This window comes from Hylaeus volcanicus, chromosome 2, assembly GCF_026283585.1.
Source record: "Hylaeus volcanicus isolate JK05 chromosome 2, UHH_iyHylVolc1.0_haploid, whole genome shotgun sequence".
Lineage (NCBI taxonomy): Eukaryota > Metazoa > Arthropoda > Insecta > Hymenoptera > Colletidae > Hylaeus > Hylaeus volcanicus.
The window spans coordinates 1,212,889-1,239,776 of record NC_071977.1 but is presented as its reverse complement, the minus strand read 5'-3'; the positions used below and the strand labels follow the sequence as shown (position 1 = coordinate 1,239,776).

Genomic DNA, 26,888 nt, shown 5'->3' with positions numbered 1-26,888 from the left:
GACGTCGCGTTCTACGATGCCACCACCACTGTTTTTCAACCGAGGGCGCTGCTGTTTACATTCGTTTTTATCACGTCGAGTCTTCCTGTCTTCGTCACCACACAACTTTTGTATCTCGCGACTCGCGTTGTGTTGTAGGTTGTAGTTGTACCAAGTTGTACACAACGTGCAAATTATTGGTTACGTTTCTTTAAAAAGAGTACAAGAATAAGAATACGTGTTGTGGTAACGATTAATAGGAAACCTGCGATTCGCGATCGACCAAATGGACCCTGCCGAGGACTGGAGTGGCAACTGCCAGCTGTCATCAGACAACGAAATACGAGAAAGCAAAAGTCAGAAAGTTAACCAAGTCATACCTGGATACCCTAATTTTGATGCTTATCTGCAGGTGAGTTTTAACTTTTCGAAATCGTGAATGTCGAAAGCTACGCTAAGAAAATCTCTATTAAATAATTATTTGTTTCAGCATGCGTTCGATGCTATAAGAACTGGGATTAAAGCTGCCAATAACTTACCGATCGGATCGAACTATAGTTATTATTCGTGCTTTCCCAGTTTCCTTAACGCCAAAGATGAAAACGTCAAATTGACATTAAACGTTATGCAACACGTGTTAGGAACGGTGGGAATTAAAAATAAAATATCGCATCGTAGTATAGAAGAAAAGTTTGATCTTTTATTGGAAACGAACGACATACTCTTGGATAGAGCCGTAAGTTTATTTTTTTAATTGTTTCAAAGATTTTTCATATTCTCAAAGTTTCTTCTATACAAATATATTATGTTGTCTGTCGTAGAATGCACTAATGGACAAGGAATGTGGTATTACTAAAAATTCTGAAGTAGAATTAGTGGTAACGCATACCAAACAACAAAGTATCAATGGTAGTTGGAACAGACAAACGTATGACGCGCCCCAGACTTCCGATAGTACACAATCGGTGCGGTTACTCGCAGGAAAAAATGTTCATAGACCTCAGCTAGCGTTTAAAGATAAAATTGACAATAGCTCTAAACCTTGGTATCCTAGGATCAAGGATAAACCAAATTCTTTAAAACCGTTAGCTATTTATTTGGAGGAGACTGAAAACGGAGAAGTGTTCAATCACCCGTACGAATACGAGTTAAACATGTTTACACCTTCCGACGACCGATTACAGAAATCCGAACCAGCAAAGTATAAATCTTTGGAAGAAACGCCATTAATAATTATTGAAAATTCATCCGATATTAAATTGCTACTCAAAGATCTAAAACGGTATAAAGAGATTGCGGTAGATTTGGAACATCATTCCTATAGAAGTTTCCAAGGAATAACTTGCTTAATGCAAATTTCAACGGGAGATAGTGATTATTTGATAGATACGTTATCGTTGCGATCGGAATTACACGAATTAAATGAAATCTTTACCAATCGTGCGATTCTAAAAGTATTTCACGGAGCCGATTTAGACATTCAATGGCTTCAAAGAGATCTATCTCTCTATGTAGTAAATATGTTTGACACTCATCAAGCCGCCAAACAGTTAAATTTGCCGTATTTAAGTTTAGCGTACTTATTGAAAAAATATTGTAACATAGATCCCAATAAACGTTATCAACTGGCCGATTGGCGTATTAGACCGTTGCCGGATGAACTTCAAAAATATGCTAGAGAAGATACGCATTATTTACTGTACATAAAGGACATTCTAAAAAATGCTTTAATAGATATCGCTGATGGACAGTCGAATATCTTAAAAGCTGTTTACAACAGGAGTACGGATATTTGTAAAAAAACTTATGTAAAACCGGTGTGGACCGAGGAAAGCTGTCTAAATATGTACAGAAAGACTCACAAAATGTTTAATAATAAACAGTTGTACGCTTTAAGAGAATTACATAAATGGAGAGATCTGACAGCCAGAGAAGAAGACGACAGTACCGCTTACGTTTTGCCAAATCATATGCTTTTGAATATAGCTGAAACGTTACCTCGCGAAATGCAAGGAATTTTGGCATGCTGCAATCCTATACCTCCCTTGGTTCGACAAAATTTATTAAAAATACACAAAATAATATTAATGGCTAGGGAACAACCCCTTATTAAACCTGTTCTCGAAGATCTCAGACAAAGATTAACTCACAGAAATCATATTACGAATTCGGAAACATGGATGTACTGTCCTCATGACATTCCGAGCGGCATGGAAGCAAGAGCCGATTTACCGTGTTTGTTAAACGAAGATAATGTATTGGAAACATCGATTTTGGATACTCTCGCGAAACATACGGTAACGGTGTTCGACAGTCCAGTTCCATCCGAGGTAAAGAAAAATAAATTGTACAAACGATTCTAGGACAATATTAATCCTTTGAGTGTCAAGGACCGATATATCGCTGCTCGAAGCTGTAAGTGCTATAACTCTGCTTAAAAACATAATTTGCATCTTTTTCTAGGATGAGGAAACAACAAATGATGAACAGAAGAATGTTAAAAAGAAAAAGTTTATCTTTGTTAGCCCGTTTGAACGATACAAACGTGTTATACCTATGATAGCAGAAGAAGAAGCGCAAGAAAGGGAGCGGCTGAAGCAGGAAGAAGATCGTAAGAATAAAACCAAGACAGAAGCGGAAGAAATAGCTGAGAGTAAAAATAGAGTTTACAAACATTTTAAACAAGTTGCTCGAGTTGAGGCAGACGGAATCGTAACAACGCCCTCAAAGAAATCGTCGCAAATTTCTTTGGGCCAAATGCAAGGACGAAAAAGAAAACGAGACTCCGATATTAATAAACAAAATGAAACACGAGAAAAAATTAATGACGATTTATTAACGCCAGCTCCATCGTTGACGACTAAAATTGTCCAAAGCACAAAGAGGGAACCAGACGATGCTGAAAGTTTAGTAGATGAAGAAAGGAAAAAAGATAGTCTAGCAAGAATTCAAGAGCAAGTTCCGGAAGATGATACTATTAATGCAATACGGTACTGTCACAAATATTACTTAACCATTTTTATCGATTATTAAATATACATTTCTTAAACATTTGATTCTTAGGATTCAAAGAAAGAAAGGAGAAAAACAATGTGTAATTAACGAATTACAAAGAAAAGGTCTAATGCCAACGAAAGATTTCAATTATGAAGCGGTAGATTTTAGTAGTTTCCAAGGAGGTAGCAAAAATGTATCTAACCAAGTAAACTTCAAACAAACAATGGTAAAAATGTGTGTTCGTTCGTTTTTCTATTAACTAATAAGAAAAAAAACACTAACATATCGTTTCTTTTATTTGTAGAAAAAGCAAAAAGAGAAGAAACGGAAACGGAAGAAGCAAAAATTAAATATATAAATTGTAATATACTTGAACTGCAGCTTGATAGTATTTATGTAAAAGCATATTATACTTTCATACTACATAAATAGATCTAATACAATTTTGTATGTATGATAAAAATTCATAAATCATACGCAAACCTATATTTCCTGTTATACTATATACAAATAGCATGTAACTGTAACCAAAATTGTTATTATAATTATATATTTTGAATAAAAACAAAGTAGGTACGTGCGTACCAATTACAAGTAAACTTACATTTTTTTTGTTTCTCTTAAACATAAATAATGTAAAAGTGATCTTTAAAACATCTTAATATGTAATTGTTTCACTTGAAGCTAGTAATGATGTAATCTCTGTTATCAATCGTTAGGTCATGATATCAACTATTTGATGTAAACATCTATAGGAAGATCAAATGTACAGTTGCTTGCAAATGTAACTAAAAATTTAACATGAAAAATGGTGTCTTTCATTTTTATGTTTGTTCTAATTAAACTGACCTTACTTTCTACCGCATGTAATAATGTTTTAGAAAAAAGTGCAAGTGCAAATACAAGTTTGGATTCTGTTGGTGAAATTTCATCGATTAATTATAGAACCAATTTAACAGATTTTACTTTTACACTTTCCAATTCATCTGGCTTTATAGACACTCGTAACGAGTCTAAATCGAACCAAGTTGATTGCTTCGGTTTGGGAAAAACATTGGCTGCTACTTTGGAGTGGTTTTTTATGAGTAAACCTAATGGGACAAATGCTTTGGATGTCCAATTCTTTCTGTCTTCGAGAAAACAGTCTCAACGTGTTCAAGTAATGGTCGGCAAACAATTTGGGTTAGAATGGACAGATTTTCAAATTGGACGAGAAACAATAATAATAGTTCATGGGTTTTTATCGCATGGACAAGAATCATGGATTAGCAACTTGGAACAATCATTTCTTCAATGGGTATATCGATACATTATTTCGAAAGTGCCGTCGATTACATCGAAATTAACAATTTAATGCGTTTTTATATCGTTATTATTAGTGCATCCTTTTTCTGCTCAAAGAAAAATTAAACAGCTTCTTTGTTTTCTAGAACGATGTTAATGTCGTAGTGGTAGATTGGAGTACCGGTGGTAATACTTGGAATTACTACAAAGCAGCAGTTAATACAAGGGTGGTGGGATATCAAATTGCAAGGTCTACTTTGTACAGTTTTATAAATATCACATTGGCTATACATGCGTCTCGAAATGCTTATTATTTTATAAAGATTTTTAGGCCACATAGAGAATGCAACGAGCATTCGTAATACATCTGCCGCCGATATTTGGGGACCTTTACATTTGGTGGGTCACAGTCTTGGAGCGCATATTTGTGGTTTTACCGCGAAAGAATTAAAGAGAAGACAGAGTAAATGGAAAGTTGCAAGAATAACAGGACTCGATCCTGCGCAACCTTGTTTTAAAAATGCAGATTCCACCGTAAAACTTCACAAGTCCGATGCACCATTTGTCGATATCATACACACCAACGGCAAATTGCTTACCGAAATTGGGTTAGGCTTACCAGAGCCTATAGGTTGGTTACAGTTCCTTACATAGTTCCTTATGCCGTCTTTTGCGTTACATACACATTCCTTTTGTTGTCAGGTCACGTTGACTTTTATCCAAACGGTGGCAAAAGTCAACCTGGTTGCGTAAAAATAGATTCTTCGTATTTCGAATATTTACCAATTCCTCTTCGAGGTGAGTATTCTCAATATACATTAATGTTTTTATTTTAATATTTGTTTTATCATTGAAGTTTCGTATTTCGCTGAAATACCTGTACGCTTTCAGTAATTAATAAGTCTATATGCAGTCACGGGCGTTCGTACATTTATTTGACGGAATCTTTAATATCCGACATTAAACATAATTGCACTTTCTGGGCGCATCATTGGGATTTATCGTATCGAAGCTTAGCGGGAATTGCGGAAGAGCCTTGCAATAAAAATATTTGTACCGAAATGGGCATAAATGCAGTGAATTATCCTCAACGGGGAACGTTCTTTGTTGCTACTTCGAACGGTGTACCATTTTGTAGTAAGTTACGATACGCCAAAGAAGTACGTCTTTGTAATTTATCTTAACGACGGATGTTTCTTATATTTTTTAGTTAACAATACTCGCATCATCGACGAAGTAATAATTCAGTTGGAAAAGGATCATGAAAACGAACTCGACGATTAAGATTCACCAATGAATTAATAATATATATATATATTATTGATATACATATATTATTGATTTATAAATAAGTTCTCTGTACTTAAAATTACCATTACATGCGATTCTTAAATTACTAACGTCTTCTAAATGTTATTTACAATTGGATTTCCACTAATCAAACGAGTTATGTACATTTCACGTCGTTTAATTTAATTCGTAATCGCTACGTAAAGAAATAATCTACAGAAAGTTGCGAAAGTGAACGAGTGTTTCTGTACGCTTTCATGTCGGACGTACACTACTCTTACGTTATATCGTAGTGACTTTATGAAATGTTTTCTGTGACGGCATCGTAAAATCATTTCACCCTTTCAAGTTTTCCTTTAATACGTTATTTAAATCTAAATAAACGCTAGGCTAAGCTACCATATATTTAAATTTCAACTTTTCCCGGTATTTTCGCTCAAATGAATAGCCATCTAGCGTTCAAGAGACCGAACTAATTTTCGGAGTTTGGTCAGCGCCTCTATCGGGAAAACGATGCCGTCGCAGACTGCACGTCACCAGTTAAAGATTAACAATAGGCGCAGCGTTACATCGTATCGCGATACTGTAGTTTACATCGATACTATACGTTAATTATAAATTATAAAATGTTGATCATAAAATCAGAAAGTAGTATTTCGTTGCACGAATATGTTCCAGATTACGATTCATCGTTATTTCGAATACGTTGATTTTATTTCTTGTGTTGCGCGGTTTACAAAGTCCTAACTGCTAGTATTGGCACTTTAATAACGTAAATAAATATCTGTTTACTAAATAGTTGTCTTTTAGAAACGATACCGATCGCATGACACGCGATAACTTCGGATTGTTATAGCCGTGAATTAAATTTAAATATAAAAAAAGTAATACGCGTACATATATAGTATGTATAATTCTAAACAGTCAAAGTTAACACGTTTACGAAAAAATGTGTTAGACTTTCGATCCCAGTGTGCTTTGGTAGCTTCTCGATCGATTCGATCGTTACGTTTAAATTGCAATTCGTATAATGCTTTGTTCGCAGGAAGAAAAAGAAGAAGAACCGATGCTGATATTTCGGAAACTTAAAGGAAGAAATGGTGCGATCGAATCAATGAATAACTTGTACGTACGTGGCTGGAAATATTCCAGTTCGACCTCTACACTCACCTATCCACCAACCGTCCGGTTGCTTCTGATGCACCGTTATCAAGTCTCCAGGGCTTAGACTAAGCTCGTCGTTTAGATTCGCCGAGTACTGATAGATCGCCCTACACTGTTCCGTTCCGTCGGTTTTGCTCGTTGTCTCGACAACGTCGACGTCTTGACTATTGTTATTATCTTCGGAATGGCTACTGAACTCGTCGAAATCGCTGAAGTCATCTTCGTCGGGTGGATTCTCCGAATTTCCATCGCCGGCCGTTCGATCGGCCCAATGACGACTCTCGGTTTCGTGATCCTTTGCGAGATGAACCTCTATCTCGTCTTCGTCGTCCTGAAACTCAAACGATTCGTTCTTTGCCCAAGAAGGAACCTGGAAGAAAAACCGTCGATTTAATCTCGCGTTCTACGAATCGCTGTCGTCTAAAAATTCTATAAGATAGCGTACACGTACCTTAAGAACACTTTGCTGCAAGCCCTGCTTGTCTCTCGACACTAGAATATGTTCCGACAAGGGATGCTTGCCTCGTTTGCTGCCTTCCACTTCCGCTAATGTCCCTCCAACTTTATACCTCGCTGCCTGTAGGTATAGTAACATGGAGCGCATCTAAATAAAGGAAAAGAAATAAAAAGAAAAGAAAAGAAAAGAAACAGATACAGCGAAACGAAATGGTTTCGTATAATTGAACGGAAATGGTATGGAATATAAAAAATGATCGACGTACGTGGTGCAATTTTTCGGTAACATTTTGCGTACTCTCGTCCGCTGCGAACGCCGGCGTAGCGATGAAAGCTCTATGAAGCGTTTCCAAACCCTCCCGTCCGCGTCTCTCTCGTTCCAAGTCTTGTCTGATCAAGTGAAGAACTCTCACCAACGCTTGTTTTCGACGTTCCCTGTTCATCGCGAGAGTAACGTGCTCGGCGTAAAAGTCTGGCAATAGCTGCTCCGAGTTACAACCGTCGTTACTTTCTACTCTGCGTATAAGATTCTTTAAAATTTCAACGTCTTGCGATACGTTGCAGCTGCGTACCGGGCCTGCCAATCGATCCGCATTCTGCAAGTAACAGAACGGTTGGCAAAGAATTCGGTTGATACGAGGTGATTCGGTGGAATAGAGAACGATCGATCGATCGCTTAAAGACAAAGGAGTTGTCCGCGTTACCTGTTGCAGACGGGGAGCGAGAGCTTGCAGGTGCGCCAGGTAAACGTTGGCGAGATCCTTGAGGGCGCTTAATCGTTCTTCCTCGAGGAGTTCCATTTGCTTGACTCCCTTCTTCACCGTGCTTTCATATTCGAGCCGGGCTCTCTCGGCTCTCACGCTCACCGTGTAAAACTCCGTGTCCGCCCTACGAGACGAGTCTTCGGCCTTTCTCCTTCTCGCCTCGAGCTTGTTAGCTTCCTTCTCCGTCATATGATGGTTCGACGATTTGTTGTTACTCTGCTGGCTCTGGCTGATCGATTGTAGCCTCGCCAGATCTTGCAGTCTCTCATTTTCTCGAGCGCAAGCGAAACTTTGCTTTTTACTTTTCGTCGCGACGTTGCGCCACTCGTGAAGAGACTTTCCAGCTTTGTCCACGGAATTCTCCACGGATTTCCGCGAGCGTCCTTGAGCCTCCGCTACTCCTACCTACGAACAACGTGTTGCGGTTAACGAGTTTGACGATTTGAGCTTTAGACTCGATAATCAAATATTCGCATTCGCGCACTTTAAACTCTCTCATTCTTATTCTCTCTCGGAATTTGTATAGAAACTTAATAAAAATGGTAACGTACTCGGAGTGGTTTGGCGATCTGCTCGTCGAGGGTGATGCCCCATAGTCTGTGGGCTTCCGCGGCAGCCTCCATTTCTTCGCCGACGCATCTCCATGCCTCGTTTACACCTCCGCCGCTATTGCCACCTGCGTTACGAAAGATCAGCCGCGATCAAAAATTGCATTCCTTACACCTCCGGATTTCACCGTATACCGCGACACCCGACGATGTCGTTTCGACGAGTTTCTACTTTTCATTTCACGATTCGCGCCTCTCGACCTACCTTGGTCCTTTGTACACGCCTTCGTCAATTTGTTGCTCAGTTTCGTGAGCCCTTTGGCATACGTTGCTTCCAGCTCCGCTCTGAAACAACCACGTACCAAAGGTCTTGTCGTTAGCCTTTCCGTCTTTGCAGAAACATGTATTTCGCCTCAAAGATTACCTACCTTTCGTGGAGAATCGACGCTAACTCCTTGCAGAAATCACCGCCCTGTTTCACGAACCTTCGGACATCTTCGAATCCGCCTTGTCCACCCTGCGACCAGAAATGCGTTTAACGTTAATTCTTTTCTTTCTACTTTCCGCGCAAAGTACAGCACTTGGAAGTAGTTCGTTCCACGCTCGAATAATTCGAGTACTCGAAGGGAACGCAGAAAATAGCGGTAACCACGCATCGTAGCTCGACAGATGCAACATTTCTATTTCTAACGTCCTACGGTTCAATTACGATCGTTTCCTTCGCCGATACATCCACGCAGATTTCAGTTTCCGGAGCGCGTACTCGAGCTACGAAAAGAAAAGAAATTTACGGTGGATAGCTTCCGTCTCACCTGCTCGTCAATATCGGCATAGTTTTTCGAGCGTCGCGGTCACGGCCGTATTCGATTCGTAGCATTCTCGAAAATTCATTCGATCCAACGAACGCGGTGCGACTTGGACGCATCCGGCGACGTTAATCTTCGATTTCGACTTATCGCGGAGAATTAAGAATGATCTGCCTAGCGCGTTCAACGTCTAGGCTCGTCGAGTACATTTCTCGCGATAACGTGGATCTTCTTACGCGTATAAACGATTTCTTGACGGCGCACTTTCACGTGCACGATTCATTTCTCGCTATAGTCTTGAAAGTTGGACAGCCGAGCTACCGGTTCGCGAAAACTCGTAAACTTATGAATCGATAAATAATCGATAATAGCGACGTTGATGAACGACAGCTGCAAAAATTTTTATTAAAAGACTGGAGGACTACTAGGTCAGATTTGTCTATGCATCCAAACTTTCGTTTCGTTGGTAGATAAGGTGTACAGGTGTATAATAAGGTGTACGTATCGCGATTCAATTATGCGGGTACGAGTTGCGTACGCTTACGAGACTTTTCGTTGCGCGAACACTTTCGATTTCTATCAAGCTCCCAAACAATACAAAAAAATGAGTATCCATAGAATATCTTTGCGAGACGGTAGGTGTCGATCGAAACATTAATTGCGAATACGTAAGTTGAAAATTGAAACCGGTACCAAGACTTGGTAAATAAACCGGTCACCGACAGATGTAAAATTGTACATTTTTGCAGGTTTTGCTAGACGCGTGTACGTCATCTGGAATTTCCTGCACGTTACGAGCAGTCCTGCGGTCTTGCGTTCGAAATATTTTTCTCCGATAACAACCGGATCGAAGAAAATCTATCGAAAATGTCATTTGGAGCGTTACTGACCGGTGCCGGTGCCGGTACGGGTGTTACGCTCGAGTCAACCTTCCGCGTGGCTTTCGTAAACTTGTAGCTCGACGAGTTTCCATTCGTCGCGTCGCGTCGGTTAAATCATTTTTTCAACGTTCTGGTTTGCATCGAGCACTCGAGTTTAATTTCGTTCCGCCTCTTTCTACGCGTTGAACGTTCGTTTAGAGCGACAACACAGTTGTCGATTTTTCTCGCGAACGATAGTTGCTATTTTCTCTCGTAAATAGGACGAGGAGAAATGTCGCCGAACTAACAATAAACGTACGATCGGCTTGCCAGAATTATTAACCCTTAGACATCGCGAGCTTGGCTGCGTATGATACTCGTACGTAGACTTGTTACAAATGTTACGTATTTATCGATTTATGGAATGAAAATTGGAGACGCGCGTAAAATCGTAAAGTAAAGTTAGTTGTCGCGAAAACGATGAAATAAATCATTTTCTACTTTCGCAACGCGTAGGATGTAATTCCGAAGAAGCTGGCCAGGTTACTTTTCTACCTCGTTTTAATATTAGCGTGTCCGCGATCGCGAGAGAAGGATTAATCAAGTATCGCTCGGAGAAAGATCAACTTTCTTACGATCCATCTCTTTCGACGACGAGCAGAGTTCTCTCTCCCGATGAAAAATTCAACGGTCGCGCAGAGATTTCCAAGGCGACGAATTAGTTGGCCTTTGACAAAGCTAGACACGTACGTACGTAAGAATAAAGTGTATCGACGCAGTCGGTGTCGAAACCGTGTAAAGTAAAAGGTTAATCGATACACGTTAGCTTGGATATTATAATATACGTGATACGTAACCACTAACCACGGTCTCGGAAGAAATGGACTCGCGTGCGCAACAAGTGGCGTACAGATCGTACAGATAGAGCTTCCTATACTTCTACCCGCGCCGACGACTTTTCAAACGGACCCGTAAACATCGCGTACATCGTCTTGTCGAGCACCAACGAACCTCTGGTAAGTTGGCTTAGGGCAGGTGTAATCGAACCCGGCCAAACTAGGGAAAACGATTAGTAAACAGTTCAGGAACCACCGACACGCGTACGATCGTTTTACACTTGACCTCGATATCTCGAAGACCAAATTCTCGAAATTCTCCGAATATGGATTAAAGTTTCGGAAACGTACCTCGAAGCTCGAGAAGCTAGCGTGCAACTCGAGACGAGGCGCGAGACTCGGAAAATACTCGGAGGGATTTCTCGAGAGTTGGCGCGGTTCGAAAACGTGTAACGTAACTCGTTGGCAAGTTACAGACTCTTAGAAATGTTCGTTAGGCGGTGTGTTCGTAAAAGCGTAACGATGGAAAAGCGAGACATCGTCGAACGAATATGACCGACGAAATCTCGAACGTTTGAAGATCGGTATCGATGTGCACGATTCCTCCTTTCCCTTTTACGATTCCCGACTTCCTCGACTTCCTCGAGTTGGGTTCACGCGACACGGTGAAATCGCAGAGGTCGCGGTTACCGTCGCCCTCGTCTTCGCCGTAGCTGTGTATTAACGCGGGCCTCTCAGGATTCCCCCCGCGGGAAGACGTCGTTACCGCGGCTTTCCTTTTCTACGCTCAATTTTCCACACGTTCCTAACAATTTCTACGATTACCTCGTATTTTTCGCGCGCACGCGCGTTCCGAGGCCGCCTCGGAGCCGGGAGAAAACAAATGTCAATGACACAGCCTGAATTCGATGCTTCTCCGCGGATTTAGCGATGGGAACGAAGACCTCGCGAACAACGATAGCTACGATGCCGACCGAGAGGTGCTTAGTATATTGGCTAGAAGAAGTATATCGGCTTACGCCCCGAAGTCTCGGGTGGTATAGATATCTCATTCGTACTTGAAATGGAGATGAACGCGCGAAAATAAAGAGATACACGCAAACGAGGGTACGCGAAACGAAGTCGGTTATTTTCTCCGTCCAACTTTCCCACACTTTCCATGCTTTGATAGTTCGCTCCGAACCGTGATACAGTCGTCTATATATCGTTATTTCGTACAAACACGTACGAAAAGAGTGTCAAGGGCTGCGTCAAAGAATAGTTGGGCGTGTGCGATTAGGCGTTACGGGTGGAACGAAAGGAAACGTTTCACGAAGCAAAATAGAACAATGTACCTCTTCGGTCTCGTGAACGTGCAGCAGATGAGTGGAGGCCATTAACCCTCTGATTGACCCCAGCATTCTTTTCTTAATTGGGCCAGCTTTCCGAACATGATCCCTGGCTGCATCTCCGTCTCCGTCTCCGTCTCCGTCACCGTCCACCTCCTCGTTTTCCGTATCGAAGCACAGCTTGTCCATGCTGAAGGAGACCGGAGCGAAATGTTTCTTAGCGTCGACGTTAAAAACGTTATCGGAACTGCCAACTTTCCTTCTCAATTTTCTCGAATCGTTATTTGGGTCGGCGTCGTCGGCGATATTTTTCATCGAAACGGCAGCACTTTCGGGAGAAGAGGTAACGTTTGCCTCCGAGACAGCGGCCAACCCGAACTCTTCGACCCTTGTGATCGATCCAAGCTCCTGCGTCCTCGCTTTGGTCAGATCGTAGGACGCGGTGCTTTTGCTCTTGGCAACTCTCGGGACTCGAGCATCTTCAGCGAGAGCACCAACGGCTTGCAATCTCGCGTGTTTGATCACGATCTCGTTGATCTTGGAGGTTTCGTCGCGTATCCAACTCGTCATTTTATCCCATGCTTTTCCCAGTCGATGTTTCTGCAACTACAACGACACACCCGTAGACGCGCGATCGATCTCTCGATGGACCCTTCCGGCTCCGACGAGAACAGAACGTCCAACGATCGGCAATCGAACGTGGCGATAAATCGTTCCCTTTACTCTTTTTTACTCGGACAAATCCGAAATGCGACAATTACTCGGGCAAATCGACGCGTTCGATCGTTATCGCCAAGTCCGATCCGACCGTGGTCGTTCTACGTATAGCGCGTACATGTACCTTGGAATGTCTGTTTCGACGAGACACGTTCGAGGGAGGTTCGTTCGAGCACTCGGGATCCGAATACGATCCAGACATCGAAGCGATTCCCGCGTCGCCGTCGTATTCGCCCTCCGACATTCCGTAACTTTTCCGCTCGGATCTCAACGACCTTGCCGATCGTATCGCTCGCCGATCCAGTCTTTTCGCTGGTAGATCAGTTTTGGCAATCGTTCGATCGTTCGCCTTTTCCCGCGCGATCAATTTTTCCTGTTCGAGCGCGTCGCGTGGCTCTTTCGCGTCTCCGTGCATTTTCCTCGGGACATCGATAGATCCCGCATCGACTTCTTCCTGGCTCGCGCGTTGAATTTCGTTACCGTCGGCGTCCGTTTCGTCCCGACTTTCGATCACTTTCTCGGTTTCGTTTTCGTCCCGAATGTACGAGCTCTTAGGAAAGTCGTACAGCTGATTTCGCGACGACGTAGACGCGTCGCGACCTTCGCTCGACCTTCCATCGATCTCGGACGTACGGGGCAGTTTCTCGTCGGCGTGCACGAAACTGAAGCTGATGCTCGGTACGCCGTCTCGATCGGTTTTCACCGACGTGATCGCGGTCAGTTCCACGGTGTTTCTGTGCCGTTTTTCTTGCCTGCTGCGTTCGGTGTCCAACGGCAGGCTTTCGTTCGCGTAAAGATCGAACTTTGTCTCTTTATCGCGCTCTGTTTCGGGACTGTCCGCGAGCATCATCCGCCGGTCTTGGTCGACGGCACCGAAAGCGTTCGCATCGTTGGTCGCGGCGGTTACCTTGGGCTTGTTTGCCTCGTTTGCATCGGGAAACTCGTGGCAATGTATTATTACGGGAACGGGAACGTCGTACCAGATCGTGGTGGAATTGTCGGTGTCGCCGTTACCTCTCGACGACGATAATTTTCCGACCGACTTGAAAGAAGACCACGCGTGTCTCGCTTCTTCCATTTTTCTCTCGTAAGCTACGACTGATCGAGTGCTCGTCTACTTGGACGAGACATCGAAAGCATCGTTTTCACGTAAACTCGCGATACTCGGCATGGTTCGTCGAACGCCGAGAAACGTTACCGTCGCGATACGTGACGTAACGCGTAAACGCTAAACGGTTATTTTATTATCGTTATCACGACATGATTATCGCCGTTGCGCTAAAACAACCATCGGAACTCGTCTCTTTGTAACTATCGGTTCCAATTTGCAATTTGCGGCAAACGATAAGAATCATTTCGAATTCCAAGGTCCGGCGTAACGTGGACAAGTACGCGTTCAGCGTGAAAATTCGCTTCGATCGGGGAACCGTTCAACCGACACGACACCCGCTATCCGTACGGCTAGCGGATAAGGATGGAACGAGCGCAAGCGTTTCGAGAACGGTCGCACACCTCGGTCACTCGGAGCACTGTTACGTAAACGATCCACCGGTGGCTATAGTTGAACTTTTCTGTCCTAATTTCGCGATTTATCGTTTTTTCACCTTCGGTCGTCGTTTATCTCGTCGCCCCTCTGCTCCACTCGGCTCCCCTCGGCTCTCTACTTTACTCCAAACCGCGTTACCGATAGTTGACTAGATCACGGAACGATTCCACGTTCGAGAAGGGTACATCTAGCGAACCACGATTTTACTTGTTATCATTTCTCTGCTTTATACGGTGCATTAAATCTTTCAAACCCGTGCGATAAACCGATCGAATCGAACGCGACGACCACGCCTATACCTATACCTATAACTATACCCATTTTACGTTTGTATATCGAGAAAGAATCGATCGCGTACGTCGTGGTATCGTCTCTGAAAACTGACACTTTGTTTTTCCGTTCTAGCTGGGAAGAGGAGCGAACAGGTGGTCGCCATTCGAGAGTCGAGGCACCGCGTACGAGTTCAGAGTTCCGCTACTCGATCGCGTTAATTGCTTCGATTCAACGCGAAAAGTCGTTTTCGCGACGAGTTGATAACGACTGTACCGAATACACACCGCTATCCGACGCCGATGTTTGCTGTCGTTGCTCCGCGAATTAGGCGTGTAAACTCGCGTGACGCGCGGAACGGTGACGCCCGAGCACGTCAAAGGTCGTCGCGAATAACAAACGGAATTAATCCGTCTACCGACTACTCGAAAAGATCGAAACACCGTTCGGTGAACACGTAGTTGATAGCAGCTGGAAACCACGGCGAGGTTTTCAATCGTAACGAAGAATCCGAGAACGGGGAAAGAACGACACTCCGTGATCCGTTGTGTTTGTGCGACAACGTTCCAGCCGTGACTGGATTCACGCTGGAAACCACATTATACAACGGCGCCGAACAATTATATCCGTATTATATTGCGTAGACACATATTGCACAATCGGGCACGGGGCAAACGCAAACGGTGCACCGTACCGTACCGCGACAAAAATAAGACACGTCTGCTTCGCGTGAAAATGTAATCGCTCCGATAATAGCTCGTAAAACCTCCTCGCGATGGCAGCATTTAACTCGTCACTTTTTCTTTACATTCGAAACGTTTCATTTCGAACTCTTCGATCGCACGCTTGGAAAAGTACGAGTCTCGCGATTGGTAAAAAAAAAAAAAGTGACTGAACGAGTCACGTGACGGTTCGCGTAAACAAGCCAACGATCGGTTCGTAGTTTTTACCTGACGAGTAACGCTGTCGTCGGCAGATTTACGTTCCTTCGAATCGCGGTTCGCGAACAAGTACGCAAGAGATGTTACGCGAGTATGACAAGCATGCGCGTAAAAAAGTTGTCTCCGAGCCGACCGAATCGTCGACGTTGAATCAATCGTCGACGAGGTAAATTCGTCGAGTAACCTTCGCGACGCGTCCCAACGAATGCACTGGGAACACTATCGATGACGCAACACCGTGGTAGACGAAGGCTTTTCCAAATAATCAAGAAACGAGTAAAACGACGCGTTCGTTGAGAGAGGATGTTGCTCGTAACGCGATTGCTCGTTACGATACGCGACGAACGCGATGAACGCGAACGGGAAGACGAAGATTTCTCTTTCTTTCGAAAGGGAGAGATGCAGACGGAACGTAAAGCGCGGTGCATCGCGATTCCCGAACGCGCTGCGAGCTACGAGCTACGAGCTACGAGCTACGAGCTACGAGTCGCGCTACTCGCGCGCGCTCCGATGCGTAATGCACGTTAAACCGTAACGCTCCGAAATGAATGCGACGACAAGTAGATAGACGGTTCAACCGTTCGCGGGTAACGCGTTTCTAGGCGGGAGGTTGTTCGTTTTCTTTCTGGATTATATTTAGCTTCCTTCCGCGCGACACTTGCGTTACCGAAACATGGTGTACACGTGCGGCTCCTCTAACTTGTAACTTAACGCCGATAAAGGCTCGCGCACAACTGGCCCGTCGACGTCGCGTCGCCTGCATTTCTTAAACTGCACACGCAACTTCTGTGACCGGTTCGCGAGATCGTACCGGTTACACCGTACAAACCGTCGACACCCGAAACGAGCAGACCGATCCTAGACTCTATTTAGAAATTACTCTCTTCTTCTCCTCCCTTTTCTTTTCGTAAGACATCGCACGAATCGATCGACACTCGCGACAGAATAAGCTTCCATTTCGATTTCGATCGCGTGCATCCGCTTTCACGAATAATTGAATTTTTTATCCCACCCGTAGCCTCTCGGAATGAGATTTCTTAAACTTTCTCGACCGTTGCTGGTTTGTCGAAAAAGCGTATTCTGCGCAAAAGATGCAGACGGTGTCTAGGCGTACTAGGATTCGAGCCGGAAACAATCGTTTGTTAACGACTGCGAACTTGTATTATAACAGCATCTGTAGATTTACATTAGCAGATTATTTCTGCGAAACTTATTGTTTCCGAGATGTCTGGTGTTGTAGGGTGCTAATAGTTGTTGTCCCACCCTGTATTTACGTGCAATATTTAAGGTGAAGCATTCGAAAGCGGAAATAGCACGAAGCGACGAGATTGCGTTCGTATACTCAAGGTGAGAGCCAGCACGTAAAATAACGTAATACGTTATGTAAGAGAATATTCTTGTAAATCGTGACAACTACGTATCTGGATACGATATCGATAACGCGTAAGACGTTCGTCGATGACAGATCGAAACGACCCACCGTTTTTCGTGAAAACGGAATCCACCATTCGTCGGATCCACCGTTATCCAGATATGCAAACAAGTTCGATTTCGTAGCTATTGTATCGTCGCGTTATCGCATTTATTATAATTCGCCGGGAAAACTATCCCCATTTTTCATCGCTATTTGTTTCTACTCGATGTCAGACTCGACGCGTACAATTCGGATGACGAGACTGCGAGACCATCGCGAGCTGCTCCGTCGGCGTCGATGAAAACAGAACCTGACGCGATCGATGACGCAACTACGACGAATCCGAGCACGTGTGTCGTATCCGGTAAAACGGAAAGGAAACACCAGCTTCTCGCGAAATAAAAGATGACGCAAGAGCACGTAGATTACGCACGACGAACAACACGCGTCTACTTACAGCAAGATTCCGAGAGATCATCGGACAAATGCAGCCAGAAAGCCAATGACATTTGGAACGCATCCTACTACCGGTCATCCACCTTCTTCCTCGATCGTATTCGCCCTCGCATTCGCGTTCCGAACTTAACGTAGCCAACTTTAATATTTAAATCGTGCACGCGTAAGCATCTAATTCGAACCATTCGATCTATCTCGAATCTAAAGGTGTCGAGACGAAAATTATTCGAGGCGTTTGTTAGATATCGCGAGAGGTATAAAATACGACTGAAGCAATGCCAAAGTAAAAACAGTGGTCGAACCAAATCACGAACTGATACCGTTTATAACGTACACTCATTCCGTAAGTACGTACATTCTTATCGGATGATCCATTGTTTTATCCGACCTGGCGTTTTTTTCTTCGATACGAAATTGCGAAACATCGTACGTCTTATCGGCAACGCGATAATCATTTTATGAAATTTACGAAGCGTCCGTCGGGTCATCGTTTGGTCTCGACACTTTTCAATGTTCGCTTTCGATTAGTCGACGATGCTTAACGATATCTGCCGAAGATAAGAATACCGGAAACACGGCCGAAACTTGTCGAGTGATCGCACGAGGACACCGATAGGTCTTTGTTACGAGTTGTCTATGTCGTTAAACCAAACTTACCTAGGCAAGTTTTAAAATGGCAGAGACGGCCATCGTTACGCGTACTCGAGATTATACAATTCGAGTAGCGCCAATTCGCACATATTTATTAAACGGTGTTACGACGCGACAAGGCTGAATCGTGATAAATCGTTCACGAGAACGAGAGTCGGTTTGTTTGCGCGAGCCGATCGGTATTAGAAATAATTGAAAACGATCCTAAGAAAATTCGAGGAATCGAAGTTGTATCGAATAGAAATAACGAACGGTGATACGCGTTTCGTGTAAGAATCGATATGAGTTCATCGAATAGCGGTCTCGTAATGATATGGAGACGAGAATGAACCGGAAACGAGCCGTCAACCGGAACGAGGTTCTTTCGCAACGCATTCGAGCTACGTACAAGCTCCGTAATAAAATGTGACCCCAGCAAACTCTTCCGCGTATCGAAACGATGAAAAAATCATCGTCGTACAAAACAATTTCGTAGATATTCCATCATCCGTTGATACAATCATGGATATCGGTTCGTATCGTAACAACGAAAGGGAAAACCGCGTTCGCGCATCGAAATCTTCAAATCGAAGGGAAAGACGCGTCGATGTCGGCGTCGATGTCGGCGTCGACGTCTATGTCGCTTCGGGTTGTTACATTTTCCGTGGGAGTGGAACCCGTTTCGTTGCGTGAGTCGTACAACCGTTGTCCACGACTGTCCAGCATAATAAGATGCATGTCTCTGACGTAAGACTTTCACCCCCGAGGGTTCCTCGCCGCGTTCCTTTTAAAACTGAAATGGATTACGCTTTACGCTACGGCTACACCCGATAACCTGCCGCTACTCTCGACTTATCCCTGTTTATTCGTTGCCGATCCTCCCTCCATCGTCGTTCGACCACATTCTCTTACTCTCTTCCATTTTTCTTCTTTTTCATTCGCCTCTTCTCTCTCGGACTCGATCGATAATTACGTAACGAAACATAAAAGTTTATACCGCGATCTCGAGAGGATGTAATAACAACGCAGTTGAGTAGGTACCGTTCAGGTTTCCACGCCAATCTCCGAATCGAACATTTGCGAACCGACTTCTGACGTAACTCTTTCGAGGGATTCTTTACGATCAACTGTCGAATGCATTCGGAGATGACGGGATTCGGAGACGAGTCGCGTCGGTCTCTGTTCGCTGCTCGCTGGTTCGCGTTAACGAGATATAAACGAAAACCTTGTAACGAATTTCCTTTTATACTTTGCCGTAACACTGTTTTCTCCGCTTCGTACGTGAGACATACGAAATGCAATCATTGTCCATCGATAGCTACAGCGTCATTCGCGGATAATTATTCGATGGATACGGTAAGACGGTAACGCGTCATCGATACAACGAGATCGCGTCTACCGAAGAATTGGAAAGCCGTTAGAGATTAGTCGAAAACTTAACGCAGCTATATTATATTTCAAGTTAATCATCGGCTTCGTGTTATACTATTATCTGTATCTTTCGAGTATCGATTTAAGATCGATAAGATGAAATCGGACGAATAAACGAAGGCCCGTATTTACGGAAATTGTCGCCCGGACCGAAAATAACAAAACCGAATCGTTCCCAATGATCGAAGACGATACGTCGTGCACGTGTATTTATACACCTAGCTGCGATCGAATGACATTTTTCAACCACCGACACCGCTGTAAAATCAACGACGCGCGACGATCGAAGCGATCGAGAAAGCGTACGAAACGAGTCGATATTTACGTGTATGTACACGTAGAGATTTTTATACAAGTGGGTCGAGCTTCCGATACCTCGTAAATAATAAAAAGCCGGTGTCTACGAAGAACGAATGATAGGCGTACAGAGTATTGTATATACGTCAGCTGTATCGCATCTTCATCGTGACAATTCGCTAAAAGTCTGCGGAGATTAGATAGCGATATTACCAATAGCGTGAAATTATCCAAAGTAATTAGAGCGCAAAGGCTGAATAACGTTTTCAACGAGTTTCTGAATCGAATAGAATAGACACATTTTCTGTAAAACGTTGCACTGTGTACGTTACGTGTGATAGGTATCGATAGATCTCGCACGAAAACGAAAATAAAGCGAGAAAAAGAAACGAGAAAAAGTTGCAAAGAATTGGATGCACGGAACACGGGGCGACGAGTAATAATTTTGAATAAACACGAATACGTGGAAGGTCGAAGGAACGTGGGTACTCACCGCGTACTTGTCCTTGTAAAAAAGTGAACTGGTCGACATGGCGTTAATTCCGAAGCAACAAGTTGCATAGACCGCATAAACTCACGGCTTCATCATCGATCTTCCTTAGTTCGGCTGCAACTTTTCACTATATCCATTGACTGTTCGACGCACAGGCACCTACGCGCACGGAAGCGCGCCGATATCGTCCCGCGAATCGGTAAAAATTAGAGAAAATTCGACGAAACGACGTTTAAATGTTCCTGGTGGTACGAATGTTGACAACGGACCGGAAAAGCATACGAGGTATCTCGAGTAGAAAGAGCCAAGCGCGCGACTGACACGTGACAGAACGGGACAGGGACAGGATGGGACGGACCCGACCGGACAAGACCGGAACGGGACGAGTCGAGGCTGCGAAAGAAAGAGACTGATACACAGTGTGTATGTCCTGTTAGTTTATGGCCACGGTTACGGCAAGAAAGGTAAAGTACTCCCCTCCTCTTATACCGAGCTGACCTACAATCTAACGCGAAGGCTCTCTCTTTTCGCTCTCCTTCCCCCCTCCCTTTCTCACTCCCTCTCCCTCTCTCTCTCTCTCTCTCTCTCTCTCTCTCTCTCTCTCTCTCTCTCTTTCTTTTTCTCGCGCCATCTTTTTTATTTGACCACCATTCCTCCGATGAAGCATTTTACAAATTGCTTCGTTTTGTTCTTTGGCCACCTGTTTTTTTCTAACATTTCAAAATACATATTTAGTAGGCAGATCGATAATTATGAAACGACATATGTATGCAATTATCTTTCGAGTAACACCCACGAAACCTATCGATTCCAAGGTGTACCGGCTTATCGAAGAAAATACGATTACCTTCGGATGGAGTTAACATCGTTCTTTTTCAACATCCTTTTCAACATTTATTTTAAATCCCTTTTTTAGCCAAATATATCTTTCTAGTCATTGCAAGTATCGCGTACTTATGAAAATATAGCTTCGCGATGACGAAATTTACAGGAATCAGAAATGAAGGAAAATTCTACAACGTCGAGTATTTCTTTTGTTAAAATACTATCAACGTTAACGTTAGTTCTAACGCTAGAAATTGGTGGGCAAGAATGGCGCGCAAGGCTGTTTTTAAAATTTCGATTCCGGAAACGAGGGAATTCGATTTCGATAAAACTAGCCAATCGCCATTTTGTTTGGTCGACAGTTGAATCTCGAAACACTCTCGAATCGAATCAGAGGTCTACGGCGCGATACGTAAGTGCTCTGTGTTTGTTTGCTTCTTGCGGAACGAAGCTCTTCAAATATGACTCAAAAAGGCCAGTAAGTATATCGGAATTCACACAAAAACCTTCGTTAATTATGATCCTTAAAATCTAAATTCCACCTCTTTTGTGTTATTACGAGAAAAGTAGCAGACATTCGTAGAAATTGCTGAAATGCCGCCCCATGGCTTTCGAAACACCGCCATGTTGTAAGACGACTTTATTGATTCTCGAAATTTCCACAAAAGAATCGCGAGAAATTCACTTATATTCTTCTTTTTCATCGAATTATAACATGTTCTTTCTTTATTTTTAATAGCCGATACATTGTAGACGTTAAACTTTCTTTTTTTCCATTTACCTTCGCGAGAGCTAAAACAATCAAGTTTCTGATGTACAAGCTTTTAATAGCCTGTATTTCTAAGCAACTCTATATCGATGTTTGAGAAGTAAATACGCATCAATTTTTTATACGTATCATCGAAACGAATTACAATTTAGTGGTCAATTTTATTTTTGTCAATTGTACGGCATTTACGGTGTATTCATTTTGTCTGTAATGACTAGCGGTTTTTGTCGGAAACCATACAACTTTATTTCTAACCTTTACCTATTTTTTCGTTACAATTATAAAATTTATATCTGAATATTGCATTAAGTACTATATTTTATGTACGTTACGTTCCATCTCCCCTACATTATGAATTTGGTTAATGTGAAACTACTAATCATTCTTGATATATTAAATAAAATTGATATCGAATTTACTCGCGTGCGGTATTAAATGCATGTGTGCTCTGTGCGCGCACGCGCGCGTCACATGCATGCCAACGCGTATGCATATATATATACATATATATATGCACGCACCTAACCATAGATATATTTATTACGCCCTTATGCCCTTTCTTCTTTGTGCTTAACCATATTCAACTCAAAGTCGATATAATTCTTAAATGAATTCTTGATAATTTATAATTTTACTTTTTTTTATGACTGTAAAAACCATTAATTGTTTACAAACTTTTAGATTGCCTCCTCCACCTGTTATGTGGGCCCAAAGGGAAGATATTTTATTTGTTACCATCTGTTTAGAAGATTGTAAGGATCCCATACTTAAAATCGAACCAGAAATGATATATTTTAAAGGAATTGGTGGAACGGAACAAAAGATGCATGAAGTTACAATTAACCTATACAAAGAAATTGATGTTAACAAAACAGTACAACACATAAAGGGAAGAACTCTCGAATTAATTCTCACTAAAAAAGAATCGGGTCCGTTTTGGCCAAGATTAACAAAGGAAAAAATGAAAGTTCACTGGTTGAAAAGTGATTTTAATAAATGGAAGGATGAAGATGACAGCGACGACGATGTTAACGCGGGAGGAAGTACGAATTTAGAAGACGTAAGATTAATCTTTACTTATCGCATTCAAATGTTGTAGTGGACTTTGTTTAAATTCGTATACTCAAGCATTGTATCAACACTTGCAGATGGTGCAACAGATGGGTGGCTTAGGACATCCGGTCAACAGTAAACCAGACTTCGATGGTTTAGATTATTTAGGAGACGAGGCGGAAGAAATGGACAGTGACGATGATGATTTACCTGACCTGATCGATTGAAAATATTTTGATGCTACATTAAAATAATCTTTATTAAAAAAAAAAAAAAAAGTATAAAACCAATGGCGACCTAAGAATAGTGCACCACCAGGCTGTATTTCAGTAGGCCATGCTATTTGTATTTTCAATTACAAATCAGTTTTGCAAATTTGCCGACAGTTCATGTTGCAGTAGCAAACGAGCAAATAAGGTGCGCGAAAAACTATCAAAGTAAAATAAGTACAGTGGTCGACAAAACAAACAGTAACATACTTTCTAAAGGTTCCCCAAACTCTTAATCTGTAGCTCATATATTAAGTTATAATAATAATAATTATATTATATAAGTATATTATAATTATTATTATTGTTATTATTATTATATTAAGTTATGTTCATTACTCTAAAATAACCATGATAAGTAAAATTACTATCTAAATATAAAAAACTGATAGAAATTAAAATTATCAATTTATTTATCCAACAATACTGGAGGCGCCGCGTAACGCTAGATATCCGGCAGTTATATCCATTGGTAGACTTCGAACTGTTGCAAATTCTTCAGCAGTTGCATAGTATAATTTAGTCTGTGGATCTGTATATCGGGCCTGTAAAATAAATGTAATTATACATACATTTACATTTGAATAATGTGACTGATTCTACAATTGTGTAAAAGGATTATCACTTACGGGTAATCCAGAAATATCCGAATATTTCTTTGCTGGTCTGAAGCTTGGCGGTGCATTAATAGAACTATCTGCAATTTTTATTAATTGCTGTGATTATTTTCATCATGGATCGACATTAATCGCATATATCTTATCGGCTGATTTCAATTACTGTTATGGATTACTGAATATCGAATAACATATTCTCAAAAAGTTATGTAACGAATACTTGACAAGATGGAATTTCTAGTATTGAAAAAATATCACCATTATTTATGAATAGAATTGTAAGGTATTTGTTCCTTGACTTTTTGTGATTTTCGCATCAGTTTTTGATCTTTACTTATTTAAATCGTTTTAAATTTATTAAAGTACATCAAAGATATATATGTATATATATATACAATGTACTATTTCCACCGGCCATGGCAATGCACGTTCCTGAGCCAAAACTTGCTTGAGAGAACGCCAAGTTCGTTTCTTTCCAGCGGTACTAGTAGGCCGAAATTTCTGTTGAAAAATTGGATTCTTGAAAACTGGTTGTAGTTTCTTGTTAAATTCTATCACTTCCTCGCTCACCATTTTTCATTGTACCTATGAAGTTGTACATGTTTTATAACAGCTAGTAATCAATACAAAAACTCGATATAAATAATACATAAACTATTATTTAAACAATTTATTCCCAATTTATTACAAAATTACGTTACTTTCTAATAATATAATTTATAATAACATTCCTTCTGGACTATTTAGAACTAATATTTCTTCTACATTGCATCCCAATATACCACACAGTGTAAGCATCATTGTTGTATTCGGATGTTTAACTAAAACTTTAGCCCACTGACTCAAAATAAGTAAAGCGATATAATAATCCTGTGAATTTCTATAAAAAAATGTTTTTAGATATTTAAATTTACAATATGCGAAAACGCGCGTGTACCGTTCTTTTTTTAAATAAAATACCTCTGAAATTCGAAATGATGCTCGTATCCTTGCATTAAATATTTTTTAATAACAACTGATAAATCATTTTCATATAAAACAAAAGCTTTTTCACTGGGTTCTATCAAACATAAAATTGCATGATGACACAGCAGTTGGTTACATCTTATTTGATCTTCTGCATTATAACGATAACTTTCACTCTGTATAATAATTATTAAATCAAGTAAAATACAAATACTTCGTTTAAAAATTTACCATAAATAAAGATAAATATAGCAATACAACCTTTGCTATATAAAGAGTAACATGCAATTTTTTTTTTATGCTCTCTATGTCTTTTGTATGTAACCGTATGAATCCTTCAGCCATTTCTACTTCCTTTTTTGCAATACTCATGAGACTATTTGGCAAATTATGTCTACTTGAAACTTTCTGATTATTGTTATTATTATTTGTTTTTGAAATATTATTATCTATCCGACTTTCACATGCAAGGACATTTCTAAATTTACTTCTTTTATAATTATTATGTAAGTCAATAACCTTTGGTTTGCATAATGTAGGTGACAAATTTTTTTTTAATCCATCCAACTTATTCTGTAAATTTATTCTCAATTTCTTCTTGCAAGATGTATTTTTATTTGAAATTTTAATTTCCCTTTCTTTGATGTTATCAAAATGTCTTTTCCTTGCCCTAACTTTTTCAAGAATTTTTACATTAATATTCTTCAAGTGAGATGTTAATATATGTGTATTACTTGAAGAAGTAAACTTATCAGAAAATCTAGTATGTTTTTCTATAAAGTATCGTATATCTTTCTCATTGGAAAAATCCAAATTCTGTTGTACATTAATATCTTTGATTTTTTCTATGGTGCAAAATAATTGTTCTTTGACCTTACACGTTCTGTCTATATACTTTATGAAAGAAATTTTGCTAAAGTTTTTATAAACTGGAGATTGGATTCTTAAACCTAAATTTTGAACAAATGTATGTACAAATTTGTCCACACTGAACATCGGCACTTCGAGCATGTTTCAAATCACTATATAGCAATGTTATACTTGTGCAGAAAAATATTAATGCATGAAAACGTTTTAAAGTACCATATGTAGAAAAATATTAAAATATACCAATTTGTTCTTCATAAAATAACTGAAAACTCATTATCATAAAAAAATTGTTCAAATGTTTTTATATGCAACTTCATAAAAGTATATAATACAATCTACTTCGCAATCATTCATATGTCACAAACAAATTAACATTAATTATGCTGTCATAATAAAAAAAAAAATACGGTTAAACAATTTTTTTTATTAACATGTTTATTAATCAAATTTGCTGTAAGCATCTTGCGAAGATATGTTATAAAAATATCTTAAATAAACAAGTCTTCAATTATTGTAAGTATATGTACATATATTTCATCGAGCGCTAATAACACACGAGGAAAATTTAACAATATATCGAACCTGTTAATAAATCATTTCATAACCTACAAAAATGAAATTGTTAAATACACATTCCTAATTTTAAATTAATATTCTATTTCTACATTGTTTAGAAACTGCTCAATCTTGTATATACATTTGCTTCTTCGTTACATTATTTAAACATAAAATGTCAGTTTCTAACGAATAATATTTACTACTCACCGCCGATCAGGCAAAACAATTATGTATAAAGAATCGATATTCGAAATAACAGTTAAAAAGAAGTACAAATTTTGAATATTTTGAAAGTTGCCTGTATATGTATAAACAAAACAGATTTTCAAACGACTTGTGATCCGTCTTAGCTATCAGCTAGAAGTTGAGTGCTAGTAACTTTCTCTAGACGACAACATTCTCCAATATAGTTTGCATAATTGCATCAATAATTGATAACTGCATAATTATAGGA

General features: G+C 40.8%; 6 protein-coding genes across 7 annotated transcripts; 3 read left to right on the top strand and 3 right to left on the bottom strand.

Annotated features, from left to right (window-relative positions):
* Positions 1–119: 119 nt before the first annotated feature.
* On the top strand, positions 120–3,579 carry LOC128884723 (exosome component 10). Its single transcript, XM_054138304.1, has 6 exons — positions 120–391; positions 470–715; positions 801–2,309; positions 2,443–2,969; positions 3,043–3,202; positions 3,281–3,579. Exons 1-6 carry the CDS (start codon positions 266–268, stop codon positions 3,332–3,334), a joined length of 2,622 nt encoding a protein of 873 aa, XP_053994279.1. The 5' UTR covers positions 120–265; the 3' UTR covers positions 3,335–3,579.
* A 174-nt stretch (positions 3,580–3,753) lies between these two features.
* LOC128884728 (pancreatic triacylglycerol lipase-like) lies at positions 3,754–6,185 on the top strand. 2 transcript variants are annotated; one of them, XM_054138313.1, is made up of 7 exons: positions 3,754–3,892; positions 3,975–4,273; positions 4,407–4,510; positions 4,584–4,891; positions 4,963–5,058; positions 5,152–5,397; positions 5,471–6,185. In XM_054138313.1, the coding sequence occupies exons 2-7, from the start codon at positions 4,058–4,060 to the stop codon at positions 5,542–5,544; spliced, it is 1,044 nt and encodes a 347-aa protein (XP_053994288.1). In that variant the 5' UTR covers positions 3,754–3,892; positions 3,975–4,057; the 3' UTR covers positions 5,545–6,185. The 2 variants fall into 2 exon arrangements, with proteins under 2 accessions (XP_053994288.1, XP_053994287.1); XM_054138312.1 differs by having other exon boundaries at positions 3,785–4,273.
* Positions 6,186–6,327: 142 nt separating this feature from the next.
* Positions 6,328–16,501, bottom strand: LOC128884722 (uncharacterized). The gene is made up of 10 exons (XM_054138303.1): positions 16,454–16,501; positions 13,154–14,762; positions 12,319–12,918; positions 8,911–8,999; positions 8,748–8,827; positions 8,486–8,610; positions 7,875–8,339; positions 7,437–7,766; positions 7,166–7,318; positions 6,328–7,084 (listed from the first exon to the last, which is right to left on the bottom strand). Exons 2-10 carry the CDS (start codon positions 14,105–14,107, stop codon positions 6,662–6,664), a joined length of 3,219 nt encoding a protein of 1,072 aa, XP_053994278.1. The 5' UTR covers positions 14,108–14,762; positions 16,454–16,501; the 3' UTR covers positions 6,328–6,661.
* Positions 16,502–20,932: 4,431 nt separating this feature from the next.
* LOC128884734 (prostaglandin E synthase 3) lies at positions 20,933–23,432 on the top strand. Its single transcript, XM_054138324.1, is given in 6 exon segments — positions 20,933–20,971; positions 21,695–21,715; positions 21,718–21,786; positions 21,788–21,810; positions 22,783–23,161; positions 23,250–23,432. Coding segments are annotated over 6 exon segments (648 nt in total). The 5' UTR covers positions 20,933–20,947; the 3' UTR covers positions 23,382–23,432.
* On the bottom strand, positions 23,419–26,818 carry LOC128884738 (INO80 complex subunit C). The gene is made up of 4 exons (XM_054138327.1): positions 26,642–26,818; positions 24,436–24,625; positions 24,053–24,120; positions 23,419–23,968 (listed from the first exon to the last, which is right to left on the bottom strand). Exons 2-4 carry the CDS (start codon positions 24,611–24,613, stop codon positions 23,837–23,839), a joined length of 378 nt encoding a protein of 125 aa, XP_053994302.1. The 5' UTR covers positions 24,614–24,625; positions 26,642–26,818; the 3' UTR covers positions 23,419–23,836.
* Positions 24,619–26,635, bottom strand: LOC128884740 (uncharacterized). The gene is made up of 3 exons (XM_054138329.1): positions 25,268–26,635; positions 25,001–25,182; positions 24,619–24,920 (listed from the first exon to the last, which is right to left on the bottom strand). The coding sequence occupies exons 1-3, from the start codon at positions 26,015–26,017 to the stop codon at positions 24,758–24,760; spliced, it is 1,095 nt and encodes a 364-aa protein (XP_053994304.1). The 5' UTR covers positions 26,018–26,635; the 3' UTR covers positions 24,619–24,757.
* Positions 26,819–26,888: the final 70 nt, after the last annotated feature.

Coding starts and splice junctions, on each gene's coding strand:
- LOC128884738 (XM_054138327.1), bottom strand. CDS start 24,613: ATGGTGAGCGAGGAAGTGATAGAATTTAACAAGAAACTACAACCAGTT. Junction 24,121..24,435: donor GCCGGTGGAAATAGTACATT/GTATATATATAT, acceptor TAAAAATTGCAG/ATAGTTCTATTAATGCACCG. Junction 23,969..24,052: donor CGGATATTTCTGGATTACCC/GTAAGTGATAAT, acceptor TTTATTTTACAG/GCCCGATATACAGATCCACA.
- LOC128884722 (XM_054138303.1), bottom strand. CDS start 14,107: ATGGAAGAAGCGAGACACGCGTGGTCTTCTTTCAAGTCGGTCGGAAAA. Junction 12,919..13,153: donor GTCGAAACAGACATTCCAAG/GTACATGTACGC, acceptor GTGTCGTTGTAG/TTGCAGAAACATCGACTGGG. Junction 8,340..8,485: donor AGATCGCCAAACCACTCCGA/GTACGTTACCAT, acceptor CGTTGTTCGTAG/GTAGGAGTAGCGGAGGCTCA.
- LOC128884728 (XM_054138312.1), top strand. CDS start 3,785: ATGGTGTCTTTCATTTTTATGTTTGTTCTAATTAAACTGACCTTACTT. Junction 4,511..4,583: donor GTGGGATATCAAATTGCAAG/GTCTACTTTGTA, acceptor TATTTTATAAAG/ATTTTTAGGCCACATAGAGA. Junction 5,398..5,470: donor GAACGGTGTACCATTTTGTA/GTAAGTTACGAT, acceptor TATATTTTTTAG/TTAACAATACTCGCATCATC.
- LOC128884740 (XM_054138329.1), bottom strand. CDS start 26,017: ATGCTCGAAGTGCCGATGTTCAGTGTGGACAAATTTGTACATACATTT. Junction 25,183..25,267: donor TTACTCTTTATATAGCAAAG/GTTGTATTGCTA, acceptor ATTATTATACAG/AGTGAAAGTTATCGTTATAA. Junction 24,921..25,000: donor CATCATTTCGAATTTCAGAG/GTATTTTATTTA, acceptor ATTTTTTTATAG/AAATTCACAGGATTATTATA.
- LOC128884723 (XM_054138304.1), top strand. CDS start 266: ATGGACCCTGCCGAGGACTGGAGTGGCAACTGCCAGCTGTCATCAGAC. Junction 2,310..2,442: donor ACAGTCCAGTTCCATCCGAG/GTAAAGAAAAAT, acceptor ATCTTTTTCTAG/GATGAGGAAACAACAAATGA. Junction 2,970..3,042: donor GATACTATTAATGCAATACG/GTACTGTCACAA, acceptor TTTGATTCTTAG/GATTCAAAGAAAGAAAGGAG.